The sequence below is a fragment of the Pelophylax lessonae genome (genome assembly GCF_965119305.1).
Source record: "Pelophylax lessonae genome assembly, chromosome: 6".
Lineage (NCBI taxonomy): Eukaryota > Metazoa > Chordata > Amphibia > Anura > Ranidae > Pelophylax > Pelophylax lessonae.
In genome coordinates this window covers 125,634,101-125,653,425 of record NC_138773.1, presented here as the reverse complement: position 1 = coordinate 125,653,425, position 19,325 = coordinate 125,634,101, and the positions used below count along the sequence as shown (strand labels likewise).

The following is a 19,325-nucleotide window of genomic DNA, read 5'->3' as shown; positions in this document are numbered from 1 at the left end:
GGCGCCTCCTTGGCGGCTGCCAATGCGGGAAGATCTACTGTCTCAGGGACCGATCTTCCATCCTGCTTTACAGTCGATGGCTTTAACAGCCTGGCTGTTGAGACCCAGGTCCTGAGAGACAGGGGTCTCTCCCCGGAGGTCATTCCTACCCTGATCAAGGCTAGGAAAACCTCCTCCGGTAAAATTCATTACCGTACCTGGAAAGCCTATTTCACCTGGTGTGAGTGCAGGGGGCTCTTCCCTCGCTCGTACTCGGTGTCGAGAGTGCTGGCTTTCCTCCAGTCGGGGGTGGACCAGCACCTGGCGCTGGCCACGATTAAGGGCCAGGTGTCTGCACTGGCTATTCTTTTTCAACGCCCTGTGGCGTCTAATTCTTTAATTCGCACCTTCATTCAAGGTGTGCGACATTTGGCTCCTCCCAGGAGGGAGCCTTTACCTCCATGGGACTTGAACTTGGGTTCTGTCCGTTTTTACAGCGTCCTCCCTTTGAGAACATCCGGGAGATTTCGTTGCCTCTGCTGTCTAAGAAGGTTGCCTTTTTAGTGGCGATCACTTCGGCTTGCAGAGTATCGGAGCTGGCGGTGTTGTCTTGTCGCTCTCCTTACTTGGTAATTCACAAGGATAAGGTGGCCTTGCGACCACACCCGTCTTTTCTTCCTAAGGTTGTCTCTGAGTTCCACCTTAATGAGGACATTGTCCTGCCTTCGTTTTGTACAAAGCCTAAGCATCCCAAGGAGGTTGCATTGCATTCCTTGGATGTTGTCAGGGCAATCAGGGTTTACCTGTCGTCCACTGAATCCTTTCGGAAGACAGATTCCCTCTTTGTCCTTCCCGAGGGACCTCGGTAGGGCATGGCTGCGTCTGCAGCGACCATTGCCAAATGGATCAGACAGACCGTTGAACAGGCCTATGCTTTGAAGGAACGGGTTCCACCCTTCCCTGTTAAGGCGCACTCTACCAGATCTTTGAGTGCGTCCTGGGCCTACTGGCATCGAGCCTCAGTGGCCCAGGTGTGCAAGGCTGCGACTTGGTCGTCAGTGCACACCTTTTCCAAATGCTATAAGGTGGATTAAGGGAGTGGTGTGGTGAAGTCCTGCGCTGTCTAGAGAGAACGATTAAAAGGGGTGAAGAAGGTCCCAGATGCTGCTAGTACCAGAACTGGTAACCATACAGTGTCAGATTCATAAACAGGTGGGGGGTACTGCGCTTCTGGGTTGATAATAAATAAACTGTGCTTAGTGTATGTGCCTGTCACAATAAAAGAAGGGAACTAAACCATGTGCGGGTGAAATATATAAAATAAATCCATGCTCATAGTAAAAAATCACAATTCTAAAATATTGATGCGACTCTCTAAAAATATATAAAATCCACTTAATGTGCTGATAATGCTCTAGTGACAAAGTGCTCAAGTGCATACAAATAAATAAATCAAAGTGTCCTCTGTGCTTCACAAAAATACACCGGTCTGGGTGAGATAAAGTCCAAATAATTGAGGTAAGTGTTCAGGTGGGTGAAATTATCCACAGATGCTACTCCTTCACCAAACACCGTGCTAAACGTAGTGGGGTGCTTCTCCTTATCCCCTCTAAGTGTTCTAGCCGCTCACCTTAAAGACTAAGGGTAAAAGCCGTATCAATAATCCAGGGGGTTCCTCTCCAATCCTATAACGTGCTCCACTGGGGTCAGATATCTGGGCTGCTGCGGGTGACTTGGCTCCCTCTCCCTCTCCCTCTCCACATTCCCAGCGGTCACAGTGGATCTCAAAGCAAAATACTCAAGATAGTGCAAGTATGTATGGATAACGGGTGCTTTATTAAAATAAAGTTAAAACCACTCACATTTGTTGAGTAAAAGCGCAAAGGTTAGCATCTGAGTGGGATCGCAGTCCTCACTTCCGCAATGTGCGTCACTTCCGGTCCGAACGTCCCTACGCGTTACGCCACTTCCGCGTCACGTGGCTTCTTCAGGGGTTCTTTAAAGCGTTTGAGATCAGTGCCTCGTGTGAGGAACCCCTGAAGAAGCCACGTGACTCGGAAGTGGCGTAACGCGTAGGGACGTTCGGACCGGAAGTGACGCACATTGCGCAAGTGAGGACTGCGATCCCAATCCGATGCTAACCATTGCGCTTTCTTTACTCAACAAATGTGAGTGGTTTTAACTTTATTTTAATAAAGCACCCGTTATCCATACATACTTACACTATCTTGAGTATTTTGCTTTGAGATCCACTGTGACCGCTGGGAATCTGGAGAGGGAGCCAAGTCACCCGCAGCAGCCCAGATATCTGACCCCAGTGGAGCACGTTATAGGATTGGAGAGGAACCCCCTGGATTATTGATAAGGCTTTTACCCTTAGTCTTTAAGGTGAGCGGCTAGAACACTTAGAGGGGATAAGGAGAAGCACCCCACTACGTTTAGCACGGTGTTTGGTGAAGGAGTAGCATCTGTGGATAATTTCACCCACCTGAACACTTACCTCAATTATTTGGACTTTATCTCACCCAGACCGGTGTATTTTTGTGAAGCACAGAGGACACTTTGATTTATTTATTTGTATGCACTTGAGCACTTTGTCACTAGAGAATTATCAGCACATCAAGTGGATTTTATATATTTTTAGAGAGTCGCATCAATATTTTAGAATTGTGATTTTTTACTATGAGCATGGATTTATATTATATCTATAAGGTGGATGTTCTAGCATCAGCTGATGCCTCCTTTGGCCGCAAAGTTCTCAGTGCGGCAGTGTCAATGAGGGACCCTTGTTTTGTTGTGGGTCCCTGACGTTTGGGGTTGTTTATCCCCTGGGTTATTTGCTTTCCTGGGCTGTTGCTCCTGTTGAGCCTTTCCTGTTGCCCAGAAGGTTCTCTTACTATGCGTGTAAGGTTCCTTTCTCTGATGTGGGTACTGCGTTGCCTTTTCTACGGTTGCGTCTCCCACCCCTCATGTCTATACTGCTTTGGGACATCCCAATAGTGATGACTTAGAGGTGGCGGCGACTGTCCTCCGACAGTCGCCGCCCCCGCCCCTCTTTTGGGGTTTTTTCTTGTACACTTACTGCTATGCTACCAAACTGAGTTGGGAGTGTTCAATGCAGGGGGGTATGGACCAGTGGGACAGCCCCCAGGGGTGTGTATATGCAAATGTCTTTGTTCTTTTGACTAAGTCTTATGCCTAGCTACTCCTGCGGAGCAGAAGTCAATACCCAATAGTGATGACTTAGAGGTGGCGGTGACTGTCGGAGGACTCAGGGAAAGGAATTTTACAGTTAAGATTTTACAAAAATTACGTTTTTTTTTTTTACACAAAGTTGTCAATTTATAGGATATTTCTAATACATAGCATGTAAATAGCAAAAATGAAACCCCAAAATACATTCTGCTACTCCTCCTGAGTATGGAGATACCACATGTGTGAGACTTTTACACAGCCTAGCCACATAAAGAGACTCCACATAGCACCTGTAGCCCCTTCAGGCGTTCTAGGAGCATAAATTACACACATCATTTTTGGACTACCTATCACACTTCTGAAGGCCCTAGAGCACCAAGACAATGGAAACGCCCACAAAATGACCCCATTTTGGAAAGCAAACACTCCAACGTATAGTCTATGAGGCATTATGGGTCTTTTGAACGTGTCATTTTTTCCACAAGTTTTTGGAAAATGTGGGAAAAAAATTAAAACCTTTTTTTTTTTACACAAAGTTGTCCATTTATAGGATATTCTGAGCACATAGCATGTACACAAAAATGACACCCCATAATACATTCTGCCACTCCTCCTGAGTATGGCAATACCACATGTGAGACTTTTTCACAACCTAGCCATGTAGAGGGGCCCAACATCCAAGGAGCACCATCATGCATCCTAGCCACTTGCCTAGGCATGTTTTTGACATTTGGTGTTTACAAGCTAATATCAGTAGTTTTTGCTAGAAAACTACTTAGAACCCCCAAACATTATATATATATATATATATATATATATATATATATATATATATATATATATATATATATATATATATATATATATATATTTTTTTTTTTTTTTTTTAAGCAGAGAATACCCTAGAGAATAAAATGGAGATTATTGCAATATTTTTTTTTATTACACCGTATTTACGCAGCGGTCTTCCAAACGCAATTTTTTTTTGGAAAAAATTCACTTTTTTTATTTAACCGGTTGCCGACCGCCGCACGACTATATACTGCGGCGGTCAGCCCCGGCCAGGCAGAGTGACGTATCGGTACGTCACTCGCCTGTCACTGACTTGCGAGCCTATAGCGAGCGGGCGCGCGCCCGCCGAGGCGCGCGCCCGCCGCGGCTCGTTCACAGGCAAGTCAGTGCGTGTGACCGGCGGACTCGATGTCCGCCGGCCACACTACGATCGCTCCTGTGAAGGGAGAAAGACAGAGCAGCTTGTGTAAACAAGCTGCCTGTCAGTTCTCCCTGTGTAAAAGTAAAGATCTGACCGTTCTACTATGTAGAACGGTTGATCTTTGCTTTTACACCAATAGCAATGTCCCTACACAGTAGAAAGCACGCCCCTAGGACACACTTAACCCCTCCCTTCCCAATAAAGTTAACCCCTTCCCTGCCAGTGTCATTTTTGCAGTAACAGTGCATATGTATAGCACTGATTACTGCAGTAATGTCACTGGTAACCCCAAAAGTGTCAAAAATGTCAGTCAAGGGTCCGATCTGTCCGCCGCAATGTCGCAGTACCGAAAAAAAAATCGCAGATCGCCGCCATTATGCGTTAAAAAAAAAAACACCAAAAATGACAAAAATCTTTCTCTTTGTTAGTAAACGCGATAACTTTTGCGCAAACCAATCAAAATACGCTTTTTGCGATTTTTTTTACCAAACATAGGTAGCATAAAACAAATTGGCCGAAAAATGTTAAAAAATTTTGATTTTTACTTTTTTTTTTGGGGAATTTCATATAAAAAAATGTGAAAAATATTGTTATTTTTGCAAAATTTACGCTCTTTTTTTGTTTATAGCGCGTGATCAAAAAATCGCACAGGTGATCAAATACCACCAAAAGAAAGCTCTGTTTGTGGGAAAAAAAGGACGTCAAATTCGTTTAGGTACAGCGTCGCACGACCGCGCAATTGTCCGTTAAAGTCACGCAGTAAAAAATCGCAAAAAAACCCCTGGTCCTTTAGCAGCCAAATCCTCCGGGGCTTAAGTGGTTAAAAATAAGAAACCAGTAAATTTTGCCAATTTTTTTTTCCATAATGTGAAAGATAATGTTACGCTGAGTAAATAGATAACAAACCTCTCATGCTTCAAAATTGCGCACGCTCACGGAATGGCGACAAACTTTGGTACTTAAAAAAATCCCCATAGGCGACAATTTAAAAATTTCTACAGGTTGCCATCTTAGAGTTACAGAGGAGGTCTAGGGCTCAAATTATTGCTCTTGCTCGAACGATCGCGGCGATACCTCAAGTGTGGTTTGAACACCGTTTACATATGTAGGCGGGGTTTCCATATGCGTTCGCTTCTGTGCGCGGTTTCTGATGGTGGGATATGGAAAGGGAAATGGCACTCATGAAGTCTGTTGACACAATCAGAACGAATGATTTCTGGGGGGGATCCTTGCTGGTAAATCAGGAAAGTTGCAATATTTTCATTAAACTGGAGGAAGGGGATTGGTGGTTTTGTGGACTTTTTATAGGTGACATATGTGTTGTACATGGCCAAATGGAAAAAGTACACTGCATCTTTTTTGTACCAAAAGAGGGTCTTTCGTGTCGGGAGATGGGGCTGCAGCATTTGATCGTTTAAATCCACCCCTCCCCCCATGTACTTATTGTACTCGTGGATACAAGCAGTCTTTCGAACGGGAATTTGAACAGGACCTCGTCGTCTTCAAATTTCCACTGAGGTGTCACCGTGGATGGTGGACATGATGTAAACGTCCTTACTATCCCTCCGCTTCAAAGCCATTACTTCTTTGTTCCTTAGGCTTGCGGATTCCCCATTTTGTAATGGAGTGAGTGGTGACAAGACTCTGCGGGAAGCCCTTTTGTTTTTTTCTTACTGTACCACAGGCCAAGGTTTTCTTCAGGTACAGGTGGCGGAAAAGGGGCAAACTGGTATAATAGGTGTCCATATAAATGTGGTACCCCTTTTGCAACAGTGGGAAGGCTAGGTCCCAGACAATCTTCCCACTTATTCCCATGTACGTTGGGCACTCAGGGGGCTGGAGCTCGGAGTCTCTGCCTTCGTACACGCGAAAGGTGTACACATATGCAGTTTTGCTTTCGCAGAGCTTGTTAAGTTTTAAGTCGAACCTAGCCCTCTTGCTGGTAATGTACTGCTTAAATCCCAGCCGGCCTGTGAAATGGACCAGTGATTCGTCCACAGTGATCTTTTGGTCAGGGACATAAACTTTGGGGAACCGTCTAGAAAAGAAATCAATTAGGGGGCGAATTTTATAGAGTTTATCAAAATTGGGATCATCTCGGGGAGGGCACTGCAAATTATCATTAAAATGCAGGAAGCGCATTATAATATAGCGGGACCTGGACATGACTGATGAATAAAGTGGCATATGGTGGATGGGTTTGGTGGACCAATAAGAATGCAGCTCATTTTTTTTTTTTGTAACCCCCATATTGATGGTAAGGCCCAAAAACACCTTGAACTCTTCTACTGTTAGGGGTCTCCATTCAAAAGGACAGGCATGATATGAGGTGGGGTTATTCTCTATGAACTGTTGGGCAAAAATATTTGTTTGGTCCGCGATGCTTTGAAGGAACTCCATAGGGAAAAATCAATTTAAAAAATCAATCGGAACAAAATTTTGGGTGTTGACCTGCAAACCTGGCTGTGCTGTGAAGGGGGGGATTGTAGCTGACCCAGAGCTAGAAGGCAGCCACAATGGGGTTGCCAAGGCATCCGGAAGCTGCATTTGGGCTCTGCTTCTTTGGGGCTGGTATGAAATTCCAGTGCTTGTACTGGGCATTTCCTCCTGGGGTCCAGCGCCGTTGGCGTTTGCCGATTGGCCATTGGCGCTACTGGTGTCTGCCTGGTTTTCAGTGCGGAGTCTTTTAGGCTGAACTTCTTCCTCCTCCGATTCAGTTCCGGATGTAAAGCCTTCAAAGAGCTCAAATTCTGAACCAGATTCAGAAATGGTTTCGGCATCGGAAAGTGAGAGCTCCCCGCTGCTCTCATCCGTCAGGGTTAATAATTGACAGGCCTCTTCGGCAGTGAAAACCTTTTTGGACTTGGACATGGTGGCTGTATGAAGGGAGACAGGTACTCGGGTACTTTGCTGGGCAGGTGACAGGTACTCTGGTACTGATGAGCAGGTGGCAGGTACTCGGGTACTCTGATGGGCAGGTGATAGGTACTGATGAGTAGTACTGATAGGTGATACTGATACTGTACTGATGGGTAATGATGATCAGTACTGATACTGATAGGTGATGGGTACTGATGAGTAGTGATGGGTACTGATGAGCAGGCGGCAAGTACTCGGGTACTTCAGGCGTCAGGTTCTCTGATGAGCAGGCGGAAGGTACTCGGGTACTCTGATGGGTAGGTGACAGGTACTCGGGTACTCTGATGGGTAGGTGACAGGTACTCGGGTACTCTGATGGGTAGGTGACAGGTACTCGGGTACTCTGATGGGTAGGTGACAGGTACTCGGGTACTCTGATGGGTAGGTGACAGGTACTCGGGTACACTGATGGGTAGGTGACAGGTTCTCGGGTACTCTTGATGGGCAGGTGACAGGTACTCAGAATGGGCAGGTGACAGTACTCTGGTGACAGGTCCTCTTTATTTGGTGGAGGCAATCAGGACACAGTAATTTCACAATTCTCTGTGGTAACTCACTGTTTGCAGACCTCCTCCTCACACTGGATCGGTGTGTGAGGAGAAGAGCCTGGTAACAGTGAGTTACCACTGCTTTGTTGACATTAGTGACCGGCTGTGATTGGACACAGCCGCTCACGTGGTAAAAAGCCAATTTCATTGGCTCTTTACCTAGATCGGGGATTGGCTCTGTCCGAGGGACGAGCCTCGTCCCCGATCGCTGCTCTGCTTTCCTCCCCCCTGGGGGCGTGCATTGCATAGAGAACCAGCGGCTCGCGCTGGAGCCGCTCATGTGATCGGCTGTGATTGACACAGCCGATCACGTGGTAAACAGCCTATTTGTATTTCTATTTTCTATGTCCGAGGGACGAGCCTCATCCCGCGCGCAGTGCCAGCTAGAATGTCATATGACGTCCGCCCGGATCGAAAAAGACTTCCTGCCGGCGTCATTTGCCTATACGCTGGTATGGAAGTGGTTAAATAGAAGCATCACAGGCACACAATGTGATAATTTCAGAGAGAACGATGGTCTGCTGTGTTTACAGCAGACCATCCTCTCTCAGCGGGGAGCGATCGCGGCTCCCCGGCGGCAATGGGGGCCACCGACCCTATGGATCTGCATCCCCGCTGCCTAGTGGGGTTTGGGCTTCCATGAACTGCCGTACAGGTACAGCGGTTCGGGCAGCTGAGCCAGCCTGCCGCAGTAATATCTGCGGTTGGTTTAAAGAAATATAGACTTCAGAGATGGACAGCATTTTGCCCCTGTACAAATCATTAGTAAGATATCTAACTTCCATGTACAGAAAGGATTCTTCACATTAGGAACTGGGGAAACATGGAATAGGCTCCCTCAAAAACTAGTTCTGACCAGCTCATTAGATTGTTTTAAGCTGGTAATAATCCTAAATGCAAAAAATATAACTAAATACAAACATTCCTTCCTCTGGATCAAATGCAGGTATGGTATTGTGTATGTGGAGTTTTTCTATTTTTTTCTAGTGTTTGAACTAGATGGATTTGTGTCCTTTTTTTTTAACTTCACTAATTTTAGAACCTCTGAATGTAATTTCAAAATTGTCCAGTTTTGTGAACACAAACTTTCAAAAGCCTCAATGCACAGGTAGTGTAGATGGGAAATGTATGCAGAGTGGTAAGAGTTAATTTTGTTTCTCCTAACTTTTCTAAAATACATCTTAAAGCATTCTTTAATACATTAATAAAAGTAAATGTTGCAAGAGAGCATTAAATATTGCTAGAAAATTATAATATATTTTCTAAAGAGGTCTGCTGTGTAACTGGTATTCGGAAGAGCCTAAAATCTGTTTTGTGGATATATGTTTTTGTTGAAAGTCCTTGTTTGATATTCTGTAGCCCCAGATATTGCTATATGGTGGATACTGGTATAACATATTTTGTTTCCATTGCAGACAGCCTCTGAAAATGATGTATTCTCCAAAGAAAACCAATACACAAAGTGAGCCAAATGATGAAATGAGGGAAGAGGCCGAAGCTCTGATTGTAAAGACACCTGCAAAAGATGTGCAGCCATCTTTGTTTAAAGCCTTGTATAAAACATTTGGCCCTTATTTCTTCATGAGCTTCTTCTTCAAATTTATTCATGATGTTTTAATGTTTACAGGGCCAGAAATATTAAAGTAAGTTCCTGGTGAGAAAGGATGACTATGAATGATTTGTGTAAAGCTCTAAATAGATAACAAATGTTCAAACGTCAGTCGCCCTAGCTGTCAGATAAGACTAATGTATAATAAATCATGTGACATTTAAGTTATAGCTATATGGATAACTTTAAAGTGAATCTAGAAGGATAAGCATATATGCAGCCTCAAGAAGTGGGTCTTCATCTGTGGGGCAACATTTATGTTGTACCTGTGTGTTTGCTGTGAATGTGCTGCACAGCGCACTTCCAGCACAGAGACTGAGCTCTGAGCCCTGGATCCCATATGAATGATTAGGAACAGGGAGGCCCAGGTCCTGATCGCTTTGATAGCCTCTGAATGGCTTTCAGTTATTTACTGTACATTCCAATCTATGTTTTTTTCTCCTCTTGAATGGAGAATAAGATGCATTGTATCTTTTTGAGCAGAGGAGGGATCAGGGTTGTATATGTCACTGCCCATGCTATCAGAAGGGATGTTGTTCATCCCTTGTGACAGCAATAAAGTTAAATAAAAAGAAAATGAAAAAAAGTGTAAAAAAAAAAAATGTAAAATAAAAATTTTTAAGCTCCTCTTTCCTAGATGTGAATATCCACGTGTGTCCTGCACACATACTGAAACTGTAATTGTGCAACACCTGGGCAATCGCTGTGCATGTCAGAGTGGGAGCAATAATTCTAGCACATGAGCTCATGTTAAACTCTAAACTGGTAATTGTGAAAGACTTTTAAAGCATCAGTTATGAAGATTTTAAGTACTTTAGTTTGTCTCCATTCACTGGCGTGCTACCAAAAAATGTATCAAATTGTGTGCACTAAATTTTTTTTTTTTTCTCTATCGTTCATTGACGGACGCAGTCCTCTGATGCATATCAGTAGGGTTATACTACCCCCTACAGGAGTAGGACACAAGGCAGAAAAAAATTCTGGCTATGCCTATGGGCAGTCCCTGGGGGTATATCCTCTCTCTTCCTGCCTAGGATGTCCGTTTTAATCTGCCTAGTCAGGAGTAAGGACCTAATTCCTTGCTGGGATCTTTGGTCCTGGCATAAAAGTATTTTTTTTATGTAGATTTTTTTTTTTTAGCTAGCCTTTTTCTCCGTAATTTTTTCCTGTGAGATCTTCAAACAAGTATGCCAGATCTGGGCGACGGGCTGGATAATTTATATCCAGTGGTCAACCCGCTGGCCAGCGAGTACGTGCAGGCCTTAGCTCCGCGCTGGGTCGGCCGCGTCATAGACCCACTGGACGGGGACTGGCCCCGCAAGTTAAACGTCTCCCCAGATCACACACAACAGGGTCTAGGCCTATGTCGCAGCCTTCCCATTTGGCTCGGTGGGTTCATACATCTGGATAGTGTTAGGAGGGATTGTGGGGGGGTCCCTCTGTGGGTCCTGGTTGCCGCACGGAGCCGCCATTTTCTTGTATGACCGTCTGCTACTCTGACGGCGGCCATCTTAGTACACCCGTTTTTGGTCATTTTGCGGTGGATTCTCTGCTGTGAAGGCTGGTGGGTGTACCTGGAGGTGTTTTTTGGTGGGAGGAGCCCCTCCCTTCACCCCAGGCAGGTTGCTGGCTCACTTCCTTTTGCTGAGCTGCTGCGGACACGTGCAGACCACCTAATCTGCTTGCTACTATCTGAGGGACAGTGAGTTCTGGGGGGCATAATCTCTTTCTCTCTGTGGGGGTTTTTCAGCACGTGCCTCACTGAGGGGCACTGTAGCCCTGTGGGGCCCCTTTTTTCATATATATTTTTTTCAAAGTTTGCTGGTGGGTTCTACTAGTGCAACATGGACCCCTCAGACTTTGTGTCCCCACCTGACCCCCCTCACACCATGTGTCCCCACCTGACCCCCTCATGGAGGCCGCAGGGCCTTCCGGATCTCAACTGTCCACCGATGCAGTTTTGGCGGTTCTTGAAGCATTTGTGTCCTGGGTGGAGGTGACCTTTAGAGGGCAGGGGGGGCAAAGAAACTAACCCCTCCTACCCCTGCCTCATCTGATGTCTCGGATTCTTAGTTTGACTCAGCCACTGCAGATGTAGGTACTCCGGCTGGGTCTGGTACCACACGCCCTGCCTCCTCTGGTAGAGAGGATGAGATTTCTACCTCTACTTCTGCTCAAGATAAGGTGCTGGTGGACGCACTGGTTGTTTCTGTGCGTGAAGTCCTAAAATTGGAGGATGCGGCTGTAGTCACTCCAGGGGCGCAGGTTGCCTCGTGGCACCCACAAACCTTCCAGAGTGGAAAAGTATTTTCCTTTCCCCACTTATTTTGCTGGCCTACTTGCAAAAGAATGGGACCGGCCGAGACGTTCCCCTGGGGTGTCTAGACGGTTTACTAGATGCTACCTCTTTGAGGAGTCTCTGGTGAAGAAGTGATCGATACCACCTAAGGTGGATGCTCTGGTCTCCAGGCTTAACAACTCTACCGTTATTCCGGTGGAAGATTCCCTGTCCTTTAAGGACCCAGAGGATAGAAAGGCGGAGCTGTGGCCCGCAACATGTACTCTCTGGCGGGGAGGCCTGCTTTTACTGTGGCCCTTGTCACACAGACGGTGACTGAATGGGCGAAGATGCTGCGCCGTGACGTGGAGGGCAAGCCTGTCCCACCTGCCTTTGGGGAGCTGTTGAGCCAGATAGTGCAGGGGCTGCAATTTGCTTGTGATGCCGCGCTATACACAGCTTCCCTGTTGGGTCGCCTTTCGGTTTCGGCGGTGGTCATCAGGCATATGTTCTGTCTGAAGCGTTGGTCTGCGGACCAGGCTTCTAAGAAGGCCTTGACGGAACGTCCGTTTTCAAGGGGACCGTCTTTTCGACGCTACCCTGGACAACATTATTAAAGGTCTTACGGGAGGCTTCCAAGGGTAAGGACTCTTGGCGTAGACGGGGTCCGTCCTTTTCGGCTCACAAAGTATTTTCGCTCCTCGGGGGCAGGCGATAAGGCAAAGCCTTTCAAGGCCCCCTCGGGTGGTTCCAAGCGCCCCTGGTCTGGAAAACAGAAGTCCGGTTCCTCTAGGCCTGCAGACAAGGCCCCCTCGGGCCTGAAGGTGCACCCTCTCCTGTGACTAGGGTGGGGGGACGCCTTTGCCGGTTCTCGGACTTGTGGCTGGCCCGGATCCCAGACAGATGGGTCTGGGAGGTTGTGTGGTCCGGATACAAGATCGAGTTTCGATCCGTACATCCGGTCAGGTTTTTCCCTTCCAATGTCCGCCTATCCCCGGAACGCTTTGGGATGCTCTATGGGGCATTGCAGGACCTGCTACAGCAAGGAGTGATAGTGTTGGTTCCGCTCGCGGAATGCTTTCACGGATTTTATTCCAACCTGTTCACGGTTCCTAAGAAGGAGGGCAAGGTGCGTCCGATCCTGGACCTGAAGGCACTGAATGTGTTCGTGCGCGTTCAAAAGTTCAAGAAGGAAACTATTCGCACGGTGGTGGCCTCCCTACATCAGGGGGATTTCCTGGCTTCCATAGACCTCAAGGATGCGTTCCTTCACATACCAATCAGTGCTGCTCACCAACGGTTTCTCCATTTTGCTGTGGGAGAGGATCACTATCAGTTTGTGGCGTTACCCTTTGGTCTCGCCTCCGCTCCCCGGTGTTTTCACAAAGGTGTTGGCCCTGGTCCTGGCACTGTTACGGCAGTGGGGGATATCGGTCCTGGGTTACCTAGATGATCTAATTCTCTGTGCGAAGTCTCCTGGATTGCTGATGGCAAACTTTGTCGGTCACCATGAGAACTTTCGGGTGGATTGTGAATCTTCAGAAGTCGTCCCTGACCCCTTCCATGAGACTGGTCTATCTGTACCTAACTTTGGAATCATCCTCAGCCAGGGTGTTCCTTCCTCCAGAAGCTCAAGTCAGCGGTTCAGCTATTGATGTCCAATGAATGGTCATCCCTTCGGACCTGTATGAGAGTGCTGGGACTGATGGTTTCCTCCTTCGAGGCGGTCCCATTCGCTCAATTCCACACGAGGGTTCTTCAAAGGGAAATTTCTTCTCAAGTGGAACAAACGCCCAAATTCTCTGGACCTTCGGATTCGGCTAAGCCACAGGACCAAGGAGTCCCTGATATGGTGGCTTCGGTCTCTGATGCTTCAGTTGGGAAAATCCTTTCTCCCCATATACTGGACAATTGTCACCACGGATGCAAGTCTGTTCGGGTGTGGTGGGGGGAGTCCTCAATCAGGACTCTGTTCAGGGAGTCTGATCCCTGGAGGAATCTCGATTGCTGATCAATGTCCTGGAGCTGAGAGCGATCCGGCTTTGCATGGACCAAACGTCTGGAAGGTTGTCCAGTGCGCATTCAATCGGAACAATGAAATGGCCGTGGCTTATGTCAATCTCCAAGGGGGCACCAAGAGTGTCCTTGCGGCCCTGAAAGTGGTTGGCATTCTACGTTGGGCGGAGTGCCATGTTCCAGCTCTCTCCGCTGTCCACATTCTGGGAGTGCAAAATTGGCAGGCGGATTACCTCAGCCGCCAGGCCTTAGATGCAGGGGAGTGGTCCCGGCATCCGGAGGTGTTTCAGCAGTTGTGCCTTTGTTAAGGCACTCCAGATGTCTATCTGTTGGCGTCTCGAATCATCAAGAAGGTGCAGAGGTTTGTGGCCCACTCTCGGGACCCTCTGGTAGACGCTGCAGACACATTGGTGGCCCCTTGGGGCCAGTACCGGCTGATGTATTGAATAATGTAGAAAGTAAAAGGCGCCTCCCTATAGATGAACTCAGTATGTGTAGTGGAGCTGCCTTCAAATTTAAGTGTGGATATACTTAAATAGAAATTAAAGGAAATATTGAGGCGCTACCACATGAGTAAACAATCTATCATAAATATCAAAGTATACTCCATAATCTTAATATATATTCACCAAGAGTGCTGTGTATCGGTGCAACAGACCAATATAAATAAATGCACCGATATCTCTTGTTAGCAGTGCGTGAACTAACATAAATTTATGGTGAAAAAAATATTGGCAAAATAGTGCACGATCTCCCCCAACTTAATAAAACTGGTGCTGCAAATGGACCTGCTAACCTATACAGTGAGGAAATAGTTAAATAGGTGGGTGATTTGTGCAATAGTCTATATACGAAATCCTGAAAGCTAGATCAGGCTACAATGTGGACCAAATATTGTGCAGGCTGACCAGGCTTCTAAAAAGGCGCTGACTGATCTCCCTTTTGTAGGTGACCATTTGTTCGGTGCCTCTATGGAAGAGATCATTAGGGTCTTACGGGAGGTAAGAGCACATTGCTTCCAGAGGTTGCTAGGGGCAAGGAAACTCGTCGTAAACGTGGTCCTTTCTTCTCGGCTCGCAAGCGGCTGTCTGGATCGCAGAAAAAGGGTTTGAGATCCAGCCGTAACTTTGTGAGAGGCTGCAAGAGACCCTGGAATGGTAAGTCCAATGCAGGCACTTCTGGTTCCGCAGTCAAACCTTCACCAGCCTGAAGGGGCGCCCTCACCCGCATCTGCGGTGGGGGCGGGGGCGTCTTTGTGGAGATGCGGCATTTGGCGGCAGTTTTGAAGGCTGCGATTGCAGAGGCTTCTGCTTCTTGAGGGTGAAAATTCCTGGTGGTAAGCTCCTGTTAGTTGAGCTCCTGTTTTTAGCTGGTTGGCTATGTTTAGTCGTGTTGGGAATTTTGCGTATGGCTGTGTTTTTTTTCCCACCCCTCATATTGACACTGCTTTGGGACATCCCAATAGTTTGCGGTTTGAAGACATGTTCTCCGTCAGTGAATGAAGAAGAAAACTGGATTTTTGTCTTACCGTAAAATCCTTTTCTCTGAGGTTCACTGACGAACTGACTGACACTGAAGTCCTATAGCAGGGAGTGATGGTAAACCCTCTGGGACTACCCTAGGAGCGTAACCAAAAGGTTTCTGCCTAGTCCTACTCCTGAAGAGAGCAGCATAAAGCCCAATGGTCTGAAGACATGGAGCTGTGTCCACCAGTGAACCTCAGAGAAAAGGATTTTATGGTAAGACAAAAATCCTTGTATTTTTTTCTAAAAAAAAAAAAAAAAAACTTTTTATTGAACATAAACACAATATAATACACATTTTTTGGGTAAAATATGAAAGCTGTTATGCCTAGTAAATGGATACCAAACATGTCACCCTTTAAAATTGCGTCCGTCTGGAATGGCGCCAAATTTCGGTACCCAAAAAATCCCCATAGTGGACAATTTTAAGTCTTACAGGTTACCAGTTTAGGGTTAGACAGGAGATCTGATGCTAGAATTATTGATCTTGTTCTGACGTTTGCATCGATACCTCGCATGTGTTGTGCGACTGCGGTTTATGTATGCCTGTGAGACTGGAATGCGCGTTCACATTTGTGCGCGAGCACAGTGGGGAGGGGGAACTTTCACATTTTAAAAAAAAAAAAAAGAATTTGATTTTAAAAGGATTACACATCTTTTTGTTTTTCTTATTTTAATTAGCTTTATTACGGTCACAAGAAATGAACAATATGACAACATGGGCCGTGACAGGTACTCTTTTTGGAGAAGGCAGGGGTCCATTAGATCTCAGATCTCTCCTCTGATCTCCAATGCAGCCGATCAGACACAGATCATTCTGGCTGCTTCACTGGCCAGCAATCGGTCAGTAAGCACACAACCAAAACCGGAGGTGACTAAATTCTCGTCTCTTCCGGTCTCTGATGTCACACCTTGGGAGGAACAACATCCATTCCTCTCACTGTGTGCCTGGAGCCAGATGCCGGCAGTCTCATCCTTACCAGACTCACAGATCGCTCAGGAGACCCCTTTTAAAGGCAGTGGGTAGGACCCCGTATTGCCATCTGTAAAAGTAATCCAGCAGTTCTTTAGCCCCCAAGATGACTTTTTACCGGCTTCAGAATCACTGGCTAGTATCGCCCTTTCTATCCAGTGACGTACAAGTACGTTGCTGGACGGGAAGCAGTTAAAGCAAACATTGCAGCTGCTGATGTTCTAAATAATGCTGCATTTCCTTACTTGATGTAGCCTGCTAAATACATTTTTACTTTTTTCTTTGAACAGGTTACTTATAAAATTTGTGAGAGACCAGAGTGCCCCAGACTGGCAGGGATACCTATACACTGGACTGCTTTTCTTCTGTGCCTGCCTGCAAACACTCATCTTGCACAAGTATTTCCACATCTGCTTTGTTACAGGGATGAGGCTGAAAACTGCCATCATTGGAGTTGTCTACCGTAAAGTAAGAAACCTAATCAATTCTTCATTTTCTTTCCACAATGACCTCCAAATTCCAATTTACAAAAGTTGCTCTCACAGATTGTGGTGTAATTTTTTGGTATTACAGGTTATTTTTTTATTGTATTTTTATTGGTAAAGTAAGAAAAGCGAAAACTCGTTTTTGTCTAGCAATCAATCAGATGTTTTTTTAAGCTGCAGTAGAAAGGCAGTGAAAATCTTTGCAACACTTTTTTTTCTTTTTTTTTTTGTAATTTTTTGAGAACCGGGCTATATTTAAAGTTTCTTTTTTTAATTTGTTTGCATTTCATCAACATTTTGGATAGAGTAGTGAGGGGTTACAACCACTGTGAGGTCCACAGTCGGCATAGATGGGTGCATGGCTGATGGCACCTTTATGAACCCAGTGAATTAAATAATTGATGAATGAAAGAACCAGCACTTCTTAATAATGACATACCTAGCATTTTTTGCTTTTCTCCCCTTTCCCTCCCAGTCTCCATACAATTACCCCATTCAACCATGATAGTCCTACCTGTGTTTTCTGTGTAGCTCTGATGTGCCCTGATCTTGCTCGCTTCCCTGGTTTTCCCATATTCCTATGTAATCTCTAGTTGTGTTTTTTATTTTTTTTTTTTTTTAAGTCTATCCACTTTCTCCACTTATTTGAGAAACTGTTGCCTCGCTCATCTCTACTACACAGGTAATTATATATCATATATATTATCAACCCCCCCCCCACACACACACACACACACACACACACCATTCCCTAACAGTAGGGGCTTCTTTTTCAAGCCATCTTTTTGGGATTGTCCCCTTCGCAGCATTGAGCAAGTTTTGGAATTTTTTTTTTTTTGAGTTTTTATAATCCTTTAAGTGTCTATTTGATAAAATGGGCATATCCATGGATCGTCCATAATACTCTCACCCATGATTTGGTTAATAAGCTGTTGTATCCTTAACCAGTACTCCCGGATCTTGGGACATTCCCACCAAACATGAATGATTGTGCCTTCCACCTAACATCCTCTCCAACACAGTAATTGTTTAACACCCCCCCCCCCCCAATCCCTATTCAAAGCACACATATACAGTTGTCCTTTTACCCACAAAAATTATTTACCCACAAGCAAAAGTCCAATAGACGTAAGAGTCAAGGGGACAAGAGTATGTGGGAGTCAGGAGTGTATATTGCTCAGAGTACAGGAGTCAGGAGAGCGAAAGCACAGGCCACTTTACAGGATAAAACCAAAAATTACCCCTTCTTCCTAATACATATATCCCTCCCAAGCCCATTTCCCCCACTGTACATATCTCCCCTAACATTGCTAAATCCTTTCTTCCAGACCACCCCATAGATTTGCCAACATTTGGGACTAAGACTAAAGACTAAGATTTCGGTTTTGATATACCTGTATAGTATTTAAGGAGTGCTGATTATACCTTTTTTCTCTTACGTCCTCCGACAGTCGCCGCCACTTCATATTCATCACTAATGGGGTTATTGACCTTTGCTCCGCAGGAGTAGCTAGGCAACAAAATAGTTAATATCAAAGCTTTTAGCATATCCCACCCCTAGGGGGTGGTCCCCTCAGTCAATACCTCCCTGCTTCCTGCATTCCCAACTCAGTTTCTAATGCCTAGCTTAGAAGTGGGCTGGCTGTTCCTGTGCTGGGGCTCTCAGTCTCAGCTTCTTTTCTTTTTTTTGGTTGTATTTGGAGTTTTTTTTCTCTTTCTTTTACATAGCTGTTTATTTTCAGCATTAGTTAGCTTCTTCTGATGAAGATGATCGTGCGGAGCTGGGTCTCGGACTGGCCACCCTGGATCCCAGGGCTCAGGGCCAGGGGCTTCCCAGCCTGCCATCGAGCGTTCAGCACAGGTTTCCCTGGCACATTGAACAACCCATCCCTGTTCGCTGCAGGGATGCTATCTGTGAGGTGGCTACCTCACGGGACGCCATTGCGGTTTCGCGCCGCAGTTCCATTGCGTCACGGCTGCGACACTCCCTGTCCTCAGTACAGCGGTTTGGTCGCTGGAGCAGGCTCCCCACGCCATCCGGACTGGTAAGTGTATCTCTATGTGGGGACCTGTCTATTGGGTGTCAGTCTGGGACTGTGTGACCCTGCATGTCTGTGTGGCTGCTGAGCTCCCTGTCAGTTCCTGTGTGGAATTACTGCCTGTGTGTGGGCTGCGAGGGGGGGGGCTCTCCTGCTCTGCTGAAGTGCATACATGAAGCAGTCTGGGTTTGGACATGCTGTGCGGCGATCCGCCAGTTTTTTGCGGCAGAATGATGGTGGCCGGTCCTGTGTGGTAAGGCGCAGCATTTAGGCGCCAAACACCGCCATTTTGGCGGCGATCGCTCAGTCCTCATGTCGGCGCCATTTTCTATTTGCCCATGAAGTCCTCAGCCGAGCGGCCATGTTTGTGTAGCCTTACATAGGCTTTACAGGGGCGGTCAGTCATTGCATCACTTCCTTTTGCTCTGGGACAGCGATCGGTGGCAGCAGCCTGTGTGATCTCTCCAGGTTTTTACCTTTCCATTTTCCTGTATTCCTTGCCTAGTGTTCTTCTCCCTGTGGGGGTCGGTGTATTCGGTGGGTGCGGT

The 19,325-nt window shown here is 46.3% G+C and overlaps 1 protein-coding gene across 2 annotated transcripts in view; it reads left to right on the top strand.

The window, feature by feature from the left end:
- Positions 1-19,325, top strand: part of ABCC1 (ATP binding cassette subfamily C member 1 (ABCC1 blood group)) — an 891,484-nt gene that overhangs the window by 224,827 nt on the left and 647,332 nt on the right. For both annotated transcript variants that reach the window (XM_082260033.1, XM_082260032.1), the window contains exons 8-9: positions 9,270-9,497; positions 16,544-16,721. In XM_082260033.1, the coding sequence (XP_082116159.1) occupies positions 9,270-9,497; positions 16,544-16,721 (406 nt within the window). The remainder of the gene's footprint in view (positions 1-9,269; positions 9,498-16,543; positions 16,722-19,325) is intronic.